At 36.2% G+C, this 14,570-nt stretch overlaps 1 protein-coding gene across 1 annotated transcript; it reads left to right on the forward strand.

The window, feature by feature from the left end:
• Positions 1-8,015: 8,015 nt before the first annotated feature.
• LOC121431904 lies at positions 8,016-13,274 on the forward strand. Its single transcript, XM_041629684.1, has 5 exons — positions 8,016-8,063; positions 8,885-9,079; positions 10,302-10,455; positions 11,550-11,686; positions 12,809-13,274. The coding sequence occupies exons 2-5, from the start codon at positions 8,972-8,974 to the stop codon at positions 13,130-13,132; spliced, it is 723 nt and encodes a 240-aa protein (XP_041485618.1). The 5' UTR covers positions 8,016-8,063; positions 8,885-8,971; the 3' UTR covers positions 13,133-13,274.
• Positions 13,275-14,570: the final 1,296 nt, after the last annotated feature.

Here is a 14,570-nt window from a genome sequence, read left to right on the forward strand (position 1 = left end):
GGATTTTAATAGCGTAACTCACATTTTACAAAGTCCATGCAAACTCACTGTCACTCACACATCAAAAAGGTTGGACAAAAAGCTTCAGTCTTGTTTAATAATTGTTTATTCGCTTAACTGCGTTGGCTCCACTCACGATATAATGTCAGAAATTTATTGTTAAATAAATCCCCAGAAACGACAGTTATTCCTGTTTACAATAAATGAAGAGTTGTGATAGTTGAATCATAGAATAGCTCCATGATTTTACCAAGTCAACTATTTGGACATATTTTAAACACTCACATGAGATTATTGTCTACAGTGTGCAAAATATTCACCCACTCTCAAATTTGAGCATTTTACCAGTGTGAATTACATTTTCACATAATCCACTATTAAATTGTGAACAGACCGTGTTCTGTGACTAGCAGGGATGTCTAAATAGGGCTGGCCTACTTTTGAGTCAGGGGCCGCGGAACGGTTTTAAAAAATGGGGGGGGGGAGTGAACATGCAAAAAATCACAATCAGATGGTGATTGTAATGTTTTTTGTACACGGTTTTAGAAAAAAAAAAGTTGGGCTGTATAGCCCCCCCCCCCCCCGGTTCCGCGGACGCTGCTGTGGATAGCTTCTTCGTCACCGCAGCTATGAAAATAAAATTGCTACCCTCTCCCCATCATTTAATATAATTTTATAACACGTCCCACTCGAGTTTGATGTCACCACTGTCTTGTATAAACAATAGTAGGCCTATATAGGTCTCACTTCACTATTTTGACAACTAATATTTTGCCATATTGACAAATTTTCGCTTTATTGGCCTAAAAGGGGCGAATCCAGGATTGCCGAGTAAAAGAGTGGAGAGGCAGCCAGGGGCTCCCCTGGGATATTTGATAATGGATGCGGGGACAACATAACCCAAACGCCCCTTTTAAAAAATGGAATTACATGGGTAGATATAGGATTACACTTTTCTTCTTCTTCTTGCCCTTCATCTGTTTTTTTTTACAGGGGCGGTCAGTCCGGGTCAAGGACGGAAACCTCACCCAATATATAGGGGGACCAGGGAATGGAGAATTTGACCCCCCCCCCCCAAAAAAAGGGTCGATTTTGAATGATGTATATCTTTCCATCATCATGATCATCATGATCATACAAGACCCAAAATAGGAGGGGGTGTTTGATATTACGTCCCCCTACTATTTTGAGTCCGGCTGCCCAACCCCCCCCCCCCCGGGACTCCACATTGACTTCAAGCTAAGACGGATAAAAATTATTCTCATGTGATCAAGTAATTAGCCTCAGTGGTATGATGTCGGTCTATAAGCAAGGAAGAGAAAAACAAACAAGATTCTGTTGGAATCTTGATGATGGCGCTCTTCATCCTCTATTTTGCAGATTATTCAGCTCTATTCTAAAGCATATTCAATGTCGAATCATTTGGTGACGATTAGATAAAAAAATTATCAATGAATAGATTCGCAAACAGCTTAACAGCATACACAATTTTACGTATATGTCTTTGTCAAATATAGCAAAATTCCAATATCAATTTCCAGAACAAAGCTTGTATAGACGGCTGCTCTTGACTCGCCGAAACGGCGAATGTGATTTCACCATACGATTGGTTCAGTAAATATTGAGTAGGTACGGGGGTGGGGGAGGGGGGAACTTCCCTTCCATTGAAGAGTGGACAATATCTGTGAGAATCATCTTGGCAAAAGTACCCAGAACACTAAAAGGCGGATCGATGTCCTGAATTTACATACCCGATACAGGGGCAGCGGAACGGTTTTGAAAGTGGGAGGGGCGGGGTGGGTTTGACCATGCAAAAATGTATTTATTTATTATTTATTTATTTTGTTTTATTCATTTTATACTGCAGGGTAGGCCTGTTCAGTTCTTAAAACTGCTTTACAAAGGCGCCCTGCAGTTTAAAATACATGTCAAGATAACTATAAAATATATCATCAAAAAACAATCAACGTCAAAAATACAAAATATAAACTATTTAACATCAGAAACAATTAACATAAAAAAAAAATTTAGAGTGGGAAGTGACAATTTAAACATACAAGTACATAGCATTGTAAATCAATGGAATATTATTTCGCTCTTCATTAATTCGTATGAAAGGCTTTGCATAATTTTTTAAAGACTAGCAAGGAGGTACAGGCTTGGAAATTTGAAGGAAGTGCATGAAATAATCACAATCAGATGGTCATTTTTACGTTTTTGTACACGATTTTGGAAAAATTAAGGGGACTAAAGCGCCCTTCCCTTCCCAAGAACCGTGGCCCCTGTTATAAACAGACATGTTTTCATTAATCCCCATCATAAGAGCACTTTGCAATGTGTATCGGGGTTTTGGGCTGAGATGAAGAATTTGGAACTTTGGGTTTCATTTTGAATTGGAACCTTTTATATTTGGGCATTTTCTCCACGCTTAGGTGTGCAAGTTTTCCCATGCAGGGTTCGACAGACGATGCATATCAATACCCTTTTTGCATTTTAGATTTTCGAGATTCATAGGGAACTTATTCTCATTTTGGGGGCGTTTTAGACACTTTATTTGCGTTTCGCGATAACATTGAATAAAAAACACACCCCCTTTTCGTATCTTTATTTGTTATTTTTGTTTCGCAGAGGCTTTCCACTATTTAACGGAGGTTTTTAGATAAGGCATTCCTCTAACCGAGAACGCTAAAAAGGGTGGTGTCTCCCAAAATTTAATTTTTATTATTTTATTTTAAAGTTTACATCCCAATAACGCATATATCATTTCCATGATATTAAAAAAAAGCACCGTTGTCACATGAGAGTGAATCTCTGGGACTGGGGAGGGGCCAGGATGAGAGCAGTGGCATATAAACAAGCGGGGGGCAGGCTGCCCCCTGTCGGATTTCATCAGCAAAATAAAAACAAACCGGGAAAAGGAGAAAAGGAAGGAGGAAAGAAAAAGAAAGGAAAGGGGAAGAAGAAGAAATTCGGAGGAAAAAAGAAGGGAAAGGTAAAAAGTGAAAAGAAAACTTAAGAATACCCCATAAAAATGGAAAACGGAAGGAGAGTGGGAAAAAGAACGAAAGAAGAACATGTTAGAAAGAAAAAGAACATTCCGAAATAGCCCTTACATTAACATGCATTAAAAAGGGAAATTCATTAAAAGATTAAAAAATGGCAAACAATAGCGGAAAATGAGGCTAGAATTAAATGAGCAAAGAGCTAAACTGGAAAACAAAGAAAAGGGACAAGAAAAAAAAAGAGAAAAAAAAACCGACCGGGCTGTCGAGGATTGAAAATAAAGAACGGGAAGAAAGATGGACTGCCTGTTTACATTAAGCTTGATGAATTTTATGCAAGAACGGTCGCAATCATTATACTCCAAAGTAATACTGTGCCCCTCTTTTTCGCGCACACAATCCTGTTCACAGTGGCATACAGACAAAAAAAAAGAAAAGGAAAGAGAGAAGTGTAAAATATTATATTATTTTTTGAATACTATTTCAAAATCTATATTGGATTTTTGTAATAAAGATGTCAAAATGTTTGCTCGTTCACTTGCAACTTTTTTAAAAAGATAAATTATGTCCGTTACGCCATATCTGGCTCCTCAAATTTTGCCTCATTACGCCACCCTGTTCATGACCGGGAAATGTTTGGCTCTCCCCCCCCCCCCTCCCTCCCCCGGCCACCGACCCTGTTACGCCCCTAGATTAGAGGATATATCCCCCATAATTATTTCAGGTGGGGAGGGGCGGGTGGCCTTTACTTGATGTCATCCCCTCAATGATTTGCGATCGAACACAATTTAATGAATCATAATTTATGACTATGATGATGACGAAATGATCGAGTCGCATTATGCAAGATGACCATCAATAAATTTTCTCTCAATTTTGACGAAACCACCCCTTTCAGAAATGAGGAGCAAATGGATTTTGATGAAAAAAATACAGGATGGAATATACATAACTCATGCAGGCATTTCATGTTCATAAAATGATGTTATTTTTCTTTTCAATTTACCCCTCCTCGCAACCAAGCGCATGGGGTGTCCTTGTATCACCCTTTTCAAGTAGTCACTTTTTTTTCTTCGTTTTTTTATTAAATTCAGATTCGTGATGTGAAGTAAGTCGATAGCATGCAAAATAAATTACGATTGAAATTAAAGAGAGCTTGTAGAATGGATGTAACAATGAAAACCGACGAGAGTCCGGAAAATGGTTCATTTTCGGGTATTTTTTCGTCAAAATTTGAGTTCGCGCTTCGCGCTCGCTTTATCGATTTAGGCCTATATTCCTTGCGAAGTATTTGTTGTAAAGGTAAAAGTAGCCTTGTTTTACAATGTTTTACCTGTCTTAGTGTATAAGCTCGTGAATTTTTGGGTTGTGAATGCAAATAATAAAATGTAGTTTTCAGTAGAAAATTCTTAAGAAAAGTCATGTGAACAAATTTAGTGCTGATTGTATGGTTTATGTTGAAACAGGACGTTGTGTAATATGATGGTTGATATTAATTAGGGGAAAATAATCCAAGCACTCATTGAAAACTTATTTTGCATTTTATCTTGCATTTACAAGGAAACATAACACCCTCCATCAAAATCACAATGTTTATCATTATTTTTGTCGCAAATATTAATATGCAGATCTAAGGTATATGCTATGTGGTTGGCACAGGGGTGATACATCTCTATGGATTTCACACACTGCAAAATGCGAGCGCGAATCGCGAGCTGAAAAGTCTTGACATTCCGACCTATAAAAATTGTCATTCTAAGCACTTTTTGTAATGATGGAGAGGGTAGGTATATAATTAATCGAGTGCGAACAAATAACCTCAAAACGGGACACTCTAATCATGTTTTGTAAATCATGCAAAGGATATGTGAATATCTTGATTATCGGGAATAAGGGTGCCATATGACATAATCACACGTCATACACAATATGGACTTAAAAAACATAACAACAACAACGTGGAAAGTAATGCCTTTTATGAAAAGGAGATATTTTGAATACTCTTTAAGATTATGTAAAATGATACAACATTCCAAATTTTAATCAAAATTCATATTTCAAATATCTATTGCATTTCACATGTAATGTACCTATTATGGAGGATGTTCAGTGTACCGAAGCCGAAGTTTTAAAACTGTTAAAAGATTTAGATGTATCAAAGGCGCAAGGACCCGATGAATTACCACCACGTTTGTTGAAAGAAGGTGCGGAACAATTGGCACCTGCCCTTTGCAAGCTTTTTAACATGTCTTTATCATCAGGTGTCCTGCCAGATGATTGGCAAAGAGCAAATGTATGCCCACTGTATAAAAAAGGTAGCAAACAGGATCCTGTTAATTATCGTCCTATATCACTTACTTCTGTTACATGCAAAATCTTAGAACGTATTTTCTGTAAACACCTTATTGAACACTTTAACAAATATAACATATTATGTGATAATCAACACGGTTTTCGCCGAAAAAGAAGTTGCGAAACACAACTTATAGAAGCAATCAATGATTGGAGTTATAATATGGAGTCTGGTTCTAGCGTCCACATTGCCTTTCTCGATTTCGCCAAGGCGTTTGACAGTGTCCCCCATGATCTTTTACGAACAAAACTAGAAATGTATGGTATTACTTCTAAAAATTTACAATGGATTATGAATTTTTTACAAAATCGTTACCAAAGAGTTGTTATAAACGGTGAATGTTCGTCGTGGATTAAAGTTAAATCCGGTGTTCCCCAAGGGACAATTTTGGGTCCGGTGTTATTTTTATGCTTTATAAATGATATACCTAACAATATTTCATCCACTATTCGATTATACGCAGACGATTGTATAGTATACCGTCCTATTTTCTCTGTTAATGATTGTAAAATATTGCAACACGATTTAGAAGTTTTAAGCAAATGGTCTGAAACTTGGAAGCTCGATTTTAATTTAACTAAGTGTAAAATTATGAAAATGTCACGAAAGCATCATGATATAACATATATGTACTCTATTAATGGACAGGAACTATTAGACGTTAAATCTGAAAAATATTTAGGTATCATAATAAATGATTCTTTAAAATGGAACGATCAATGTATGGATTTACATATAAGATGCAACAAAATAATGGGAATTATTAGAAGGAATTTTGTTAATTGCCCAATACCTATTTTAAAAAGTCTTTTTGAATCATTGATTCGTTCACGTCTAGAATATTCATGTATAGCATGGGATCCCTACAGAATAAAATATAAAGATATGATTGAACGCATCCAAAAACGTTACGTCAGGATGATGTCCAAAGATTGGACTTCAAAGTATAACGAGTTATTAAAACGGTTTAAAATGAACTTATTAGAGAAAAGACGTAAATACCATCGGCTTGTTTTTTATAAAATCGTTCACAACTTGATTAATGTAGGAGAAGTGAATAGGTGCACACGAGCAAATAGAATAGGAAGAAATGATCACACTTATAAGATGAATGTTCCATTTGCTAGTAAAGATTATTACATGAAGTCCTTCTATCCTCGAACAATTAATGAATGGAATCATCTCCCACAAATAGTAGTTAGCAATCAATCACTTCATACATTTAAATCAGCTTTGTTAAAATATCTCCAATTAGACACCTGAATTATCATTATGCATATTTAGTACTTTGAAGAATTATTTATCATCTCCCTGCTGTAGTTTTATTTTCATATGATATTTGATATTCTGCCTATTTGTATTTCTTATCTAATGTTATTGATTATGTATTGTTTTATATTCTGGGATGCCTACTTGTATGGGTTTTTCTAGACCTTGTTTGGCAATCCAAGACATGTAAATAATTCATTTTATCTGTCTGAATAAATTCAAATCAAATCAAATCAAATACACTGTTGTGTCAATTAATGTGATCAGTGGCGTAACTACGGGGGGCATGCCCTCATGCCTAAAATCAGTCCTTAAAGATTAATGTCCCTTTTTCTGATCTGAATATAAAAAATAATTCAGCTCGCGCTCGCATATAATTTGGTTATTGAAATACATATGGTCTCAGTGAATTCCTACAAACAAGCCTTAAAATGCCCCTCTTCAGGTCTGAATTTCCTGATTTTTAGCTCGCGCTTCGCACTCGCAATATTTGATTAGTGAGATGCGTATGTTAATCATGATTATAATGACAACATTTGCATTGTGTTAATTCTAACAAAATCAGCAAGCGCATGGCACTCTCGTTGGATGATTATGGTGAGATATGAATATACTCTTAATGCATAGGCGGATCCAGGGGGGCCCGGGGCCCCGGCCCCTATCAAGGACTTGTCAGACATTTTATCCGACAAGTCCTGTTTTATCCGACAGTTACTATAGTAACAGTGCTTCTCAACCAATCAGAATCCAGAAAAGTTGTCAGATCTGACAACTTGTCAGACGAAAATATTGATGAAACGCTCCCCTGATTTCACAAAATGAAATACGGGACAATCGACAAACAAAGATCAGCAAAGAAGGCTACACAGTGTTAGACTTGTAAAAAAAATACAAAGAATTGGAAGGGAGGGTGAACGAAAGAATAAAGGAGAGAAAGAAAAGAGATGAATTGAGAAGGAATGAAAATGATGGAGAAAAGTATCAAAAAATAACAAAGTTACAATAAAAGAAGGATGAAAGAAAGAATAAAAGAGAAAAAATGTTTTTCCGCCATTCTTTGAAAGGAATATCGAAAGAAAGAAAAAGAAAGGTAGGAAAGATGAATAAATGGGTGTAAGACAAAATAAAAAGAGAGATACACTCTTAGAATGGCAGGATCAAATATACGAGACAATTTCTGGATCACTTTTTTTTCATCCTTTTAAGGATCATTTTGATCAATTTTGGATCGTTTCGATCCGTTTCTGTATCGATATCAACAAATGGATCAAGTTCGCTTTCTCAAATTCGATCTTATTTTGGGATCAAATACTATAAAGCAGTTCATTGGTCGATAGTTGACTGACGTCATCCCACATTCTCTAAAAAAAACCGCGGTCTTGTACGTTCGTGATCTCGGCTAGGCTGAATTCTGTCGCAAATCAGGCGGAAATACAGCGGTAAGTAATCCTGTCTAATCTGTAATTTTGTATGATTTCTTCTGTATTTGTTTGTGTGTCTGTATGTTGTATTTTGTGGAAATATTAAACTTGACTAGTGTTATCAGCAAAATTTTTGGTGAAAATTAAAAGATCTTTAGTCATACACGATGTCACGATCAATGCGTTGTGCTGTGTGTGTGAGATGACTTTCATATGGGTGTCCCATTAATTGTGCAAACGTAACTCGGAGAGCTCCGGCGCCGGCGCGGCCCGCTTCGAGGGTCGGAGCTCTTACTTGGCTCTGCCTTGGCTTTGGGCGAACGTAGTAGTAGTACGTTAGCATGAATTTAGATTTGGCTTAGTGTTAAGTGTTGATATTCCTCAAAAAATCATTTTATATTGTTCCCCATATTCTAAAGAGTACCAGTTCAAAAGTTGTCATTAAAATTTGAGCAAAGGATAATTATTTCGAAAGAAATAGCCTAAACTAGGGACTTGGGAAGTTACGGACAGGGTCTAACTCAGTTAACTGGCAATTGGGAGAGCTGAGAGTGCCTCTTATTTGCTGGGAGAGATTTCAAGCACAAGACCACACATTAATCTCAATAAGTCAAGATGATGCCCAGTGTTCAACAATGTGTCCTGATTTGTTTCACCCTCTCTCAATTTATCTTGTGGCTTTGACTTTGTGCCAGTTTAGTTAGCCAGTGCTCCCCTGGCTGTAGGCTGTAAAAAATATTACTTTAAAAAATCCTAAATTTGTAAACTTTATTGCTTGAAGCTGAAACAAATTTTAAAAGATGCCCATAATGTTTTTTTCATATCTTGTTTCATGCTAGATGAGATGGATGAGGAAACTTTGACATCGATAACAACATGTCATGGTTGCAAAACCACATTCAGCCTGTGAAACAAGTTAAGAATGGATGTTCCTTACAGCAAAGAGCTCCGCTCTTTATATTCGAAACAACCCATCAACCACAGTGAAAGAAATAGTCAAGAGATACCTGCGCTTGATTAACCAAGATGGCATGGTAAGATATATTGTTCTAGTAGTCTACTAGGAGCTTTTTATATGAGCAAAATCATTGGCTTTAATTCTAGAGGGACTGGGGCCCCCGCGATGCTTCACACGATAATTCCGGAATGCACAGAGATGGCGCCGCATGAAGTCTCGCGCAACTTTTGAGCCCAAATTTGCGACCTACAATGGCGTGCCAAAAACGCCTCATTTTTATACTTTGTGTGCAAAGTGAGTGGGATTTGAAATTCACAAAATTATTATTTTTGGTTCTAATTGGTCTGCTTAATTTAGGGTTTGATTTAATTAAATAGTCTGTAATAATTTCCATTGTAAACAAAAATAAAAAATAATGAAATGCATAAGAAATTCCAAAGACAAAGAAATACATAAGGAAAAATTATGCTTATGCAATTTTTCTTTGTGAAATTCTATTAGTGAGACTACAAAGGTGATATCTGGAAAAACTGTGTAGATGTACAATAGATCTACATGTGGTTAAAACTAACAAAGTTTGTATATTAACCCCAAAAAGATGGGGGGGGGGGCTGATTCAGCCCCCCCTCTCGACATTTTTCGCGAGAAGTCCGCCGCGCAAAAAAATTTTTACGCGTCTCTCGCTGACTTTTTACTTTCAAGTCTCGTGCAACTTTTGAGACCAAAATTTTTTGTTGATTTTTGTTAAAATTGTTAAAATTGATATGTTCACCAAAAATTGGCATTCTACGAGCTATATAAAGTGAGTTAAAGGCAAAAAAACAAAATTTCATGTGCTTAGTTGCATGATTAATAAAAAAATATTAGTAATTAATTTTTTGAAAATTTTACTATACAGTCATGTAGTTTACATCCGACTCTACCCGCGTGCAAATTTTCGTGGCGATCGCGCGATCAACTGCTGAGATCTCAGGGGGGGTCAAATTGACCCCCCTAGAATATGTTGGTCTGAAATAGCCCAGTTAAAATAGGGTTAAATCATAATTGTTTGCTGTTGACTGATATCAAAAGAAAGGCCAGGCAATCTTTATTGCAATTTGTGGATTAACAACATTTATTACAAAATATTGAAAATACTTTAGATACACTGTCCAATCATTAAAGGTACCTTACTTATTTCAACAAACAGAATTGTAGGGATAGAGAACCCTTACAATTATGTAAAATTTGTGTGTTTAGAAAAACTTGTCGTGTTCAATTTCATAGGATTGACGCTTTCAATATCTTCTGCCTTTCAGATTGACCAGGATTTCCGTGTGATTTTTGAAGACGACTGCTTAGCCGACAGCCTGTTTATGAAATGGCCTAAGTATGCCACGAAGATAATGGAATTTGCAGAGAAGACCGTTAATTGGCGACAGCAACTGGATATTTCTGCAGATCTGATGACAGGTATTGATATAATGTATGAAAATATCCTGTATGGTGTTATTGTCAAATTGACCCCACTGATTGCGCGATCACCGCAAAAATTTACACGTGCGTAGAGCCAGAGGTAAACTGCAAGACTGAAAAATACAACTGTCTAAAAATTGATTAATTGTTAACAGTTTATTAATTATGCAAAAAGGCGCATGAAATTTGCCCTAAATTTGTTTTTTTATGTTTTGCCTTTAAATTACTTTACATGACTGTATATAGCTAGTAGAATGCTAGTTTTTGGTGAGAGTATCAATTTTTACATTTCTATTTACAAAAAATTGCCAAAATATAATTAATTTCTTTTGTATTTTATTTCTTTTTATGAATTCGTATGTATTTCTTTGTTTTTTCAAACCTTTGTTTCTTATTGTTCTTTCTGATGAACTTTGTCGAGGACATTTTTGCGATCATAAATAGCATTAAAGAAATCCGTTTAAACCAAGAAACGTAAAAATAATCACACATTTATTTTAGTTGAAAAACACTATTTGCATTGACTTTGTACACGGAATCACATTTTTGAGCAATTTTGGGACTGACATGCGCTTACAAAATGTTGCGTAATTTCGGAACCGCGTACCTGGGGTCACAAATTTGATCTCAAAAGATGCACAATTGTTGAAAGTAAAAAGCGGCGTGATAAAAAGAATTACGAGACAGTGTAGTGACAATACTTGTTCAGGTGGGGCAAATTGATTTCTCTGAATATTTTAATTGATAGCATTTCCTGTATTATTTATTTTTGACACAGTGGTGGAACCAGCTTTTAATTGCCCGCTAGATGTCAAGAAGACCATACTTTAAGTGTTAAACTCAGACAGATATAGATATTCAGCTCATTTTAATGAGAAAACTAAAAATAAGCAGACTGGTAATGACTGAGATCATGGGGGGGGGCTGAACCAGTCTTATTTTTAGGGTTAAATATTGAGTTGATTTGTTCAGTCATGAAAAAATGCAAACGTACATGTAAGCACTTTAATTTGTGTAGTGATGAAGTTACAAGTGTAACCGGAGTGCTTGAATATTTCTTAGAATCTGAAATCCACTTCATTATATTTTAGATGAGCACATACACAACGTAGCTCTCCAGGTTTTGCCTGTATTGTTTCCAACCGGAATTCAAGTTGAAAAACAAAGGAAGAAAATGAAGCGAGCCACCCAAGAGGAAGCCCTCACGGCTTTTGTCCAGTTTGAGCCAGTAAGTCTATATGCATGTTTATTAATTTCCACACCCTATCCAAATCACTGTTTTCATGCTGTGGATATAGTGTTCCAAATATTTATGAGGGGTTGATACTTCTGATTCTCGCTCAGAATGCTACATCAAATCTAATGATTGAGTGTTTAATGCATTGCTTTCAGTACTGGTACTCTTATTGGCAACACAGTAGAAATAATAATGTGGCTTATAAAGCGCCAAATCCACTCTGTATAATGCTTAAGGCGCATAATGATGAAAATATAATTCTTGAACACAGTAACATTCCCATACTGTACCTATGATTATTTGGAATTCTAATCTGTATCCATTAAATGTATTGAGTAATTTGCAAAATGTCTGACAAGATATTGAGATTTTAATATGATATTTTGAACTAGTCACACAATTCAGATTTCATTCCTTGGAGAATTTATTGGTTATTTGCTGACAATGATGGTAATGACTTAGGTGAATGTATGCTCATGGAAAAATTTTATTTTTGTCTCGCCTGCATAGCTAAGCGAGACTGCTTGTATAGGCGTCACTTTTCTGACGGTGGCGGCATCAAAACTTAACCTAAGGTTAAGTTTTTGAAATGACATCATAACTTAACTCTTTGCCCGCCACATATACAGAATCACTCCTGCGCCACATTAATTTCAAGGTGCAACCTTAAGAAGAGGGGATTTGCATGGACTTGGCTAATTCAGCTCACAATAGCATTTTATTGGTTTATTGTAACAAAAAGCTTTATGTGTACACAGTACAATGCGATGCACTCATCAATATTGTGTATGTGTGCATGAACAATAGACTTAGTACATTCTGTGTGTATTGTGAATGGACTGTGACTTGAGTCAAAGTTGGCAGCCCCCTGTATGTGACTCTAGTCGAACAAAGCGAGCAAAGAGTTAAGAAGTTTGTGGTTTGCAAGCTCAGAGAAAATGAATGGTTGCTCTCCACTGATGGAAAACCGAAAGGTTTCCCTTTCTGCCTTGAACTTAAATTGAAATTAAGTACAGATAGTGCTGGCTATTTTGAGGGGGGGGGGGGTCTTCATTCTCATAAATCATTGCAGTAAACTAAACTCCCGCCTTTCAATTATTTTTCCTTTCTTAGATGGGTACGAACTTACCGACTATTCTGGAGACTAAGAAAGAGTACACCCAACCTCATTTGCTGTGCTTGGGGGATGATAGGAGGAACCTGCAACAAACATTTGTAATTGTTGAAGAAAACGCCATCCCTTGCCCGTCGTTCATAAAGGGGGTCGACACGTGCTTCAAATTGACCTATGTAATGGATATCCACTACCAGTGGCAATGTTCCAATACGTGGGACTTCCTCCAGAAAGTTGTGTATGAGCTTGGTAAAGGTAAGGGGAGGGCGATGTCCTCATTGTCGGTGATAGAGTTGAAGAACTACCTGTCACCCAGGAAATGATGTAATTCAGCACTCTGAAGACGAGTCCTATGGCTAATTTTGGTATTACAGGTTATGTTATTACCTGAAATCATATTTTTTCATTTCATACACCTGTGAATAATATGTCTTCCTTATAATGAAATAAGTTACAGCAATGAATATCTCATGCACTAAATCAGTTGTCAATCCAATATCTCTAGTTCTTGGAGGAAAAAAAATGTATAAACCTAATTTAATATAATAAAATACCAAAGAACAAGTGGGTATGTGACATCATCAGCCCACCTAATGAATATTCATGACGACTGTTTTCACAAAATATTTTTTAATCCGATTTTGATGAAATCTTCTGCATTTTGCTCTGAATTCTAATCTATTTATAAAGATATTTTCAGCCCAGACCATCCCTTTAAAGGCAAACTACATTGATTATGAATATATGGTCTTATTATATATCAATGGAAAGTTAATGATGTGGGAATTATCATTAGGTCATTTGAAAATTAAAAAAATGATACGTTTGTTGGAAATCGCCAGCTAAAAAGCGCTAAAATGCTTCTTCGAAGTATGCCTCGCATCGGTCTTGACTCAAATTTGATGTGTATGATGATGGTACCAGAGACGTGATTGGTTCTCCCACATCAAAGCTCCACACGCGTGCAAAACCTGTTGCGGAAGGGTAGTGAAAATGCAATTCTCCACGCTTGTCACTGAGTAGTTTGATCATGAAATAATTGAGATGAATTAAAATGAAATGTAAAACTAAAAGATCAACCAGCTAGCTAGCATGTGCAGCTCTTTTTTACATGCTAGCTAGCTGGTTGATCTTTTAGTTTTACATTTTATCTCAAATATTTGATTTGAGAAAGTGTTAGTGGTAATAAAAAAAAATTGTAATTATAAATTTATTTTTGTATGAAAAAGATTCCCTGAATTCTGTTTGTCAGAATAATTAGATTGAAATTCAAACAGAGCAAATTCCTCCTGGACTTTCATTATTGAATTGTGATTAGAAATGTAAATTTATCTTGGCCCATACATTTGTACACAAAAATCAGAAATTCTCTGTTATTGGGATCGCATGAGGTTACATGGAGTCACATAATTGCTTTATGGTATGACCAAATTTCAGGAAGTTTGTGTCAAAAGATGGGCAAGACTAAAACAAAATTCTGGCAGTGGCTGGGCATGAAATGCAGTGGTTTCAATTCAAACGCTAAAGATGTTGAGATGGGGGCCATGATCGATTCTCCCTTAAGCCTTTTTAGGGTTTAAACCAAAGTGACCTTGCTTGAATACTTTTAGAATATTGTAAGCATATTTGAGATGCCAACAGATTTATCAGGCAGTAAACACGCAATTAGACACTTAAAATCTGCTTGTAGAACTGTCAAATAACAACATTGGAACCTATTCCAATCTTAATCAGATGATGCCTCAGCATTTTCAGGCCACG

The sequence above is a fragment of the Lytechinus variegatus genome, chromosome 18, assembly GCF_018143015.1.
Source record: "Lytechinus variegatus isolate NC3 chromosome 18, Lvar_3.0, whole genome shotgun sequence".
NCBI classification, from domain to species: domain Eukaryota; kingdom Metazoa; phylum Echinodermata; class Echinoidea; order Temnopleuroida; family Toxopneustidae; genus Lytechinus; species Lytechinus variegatus.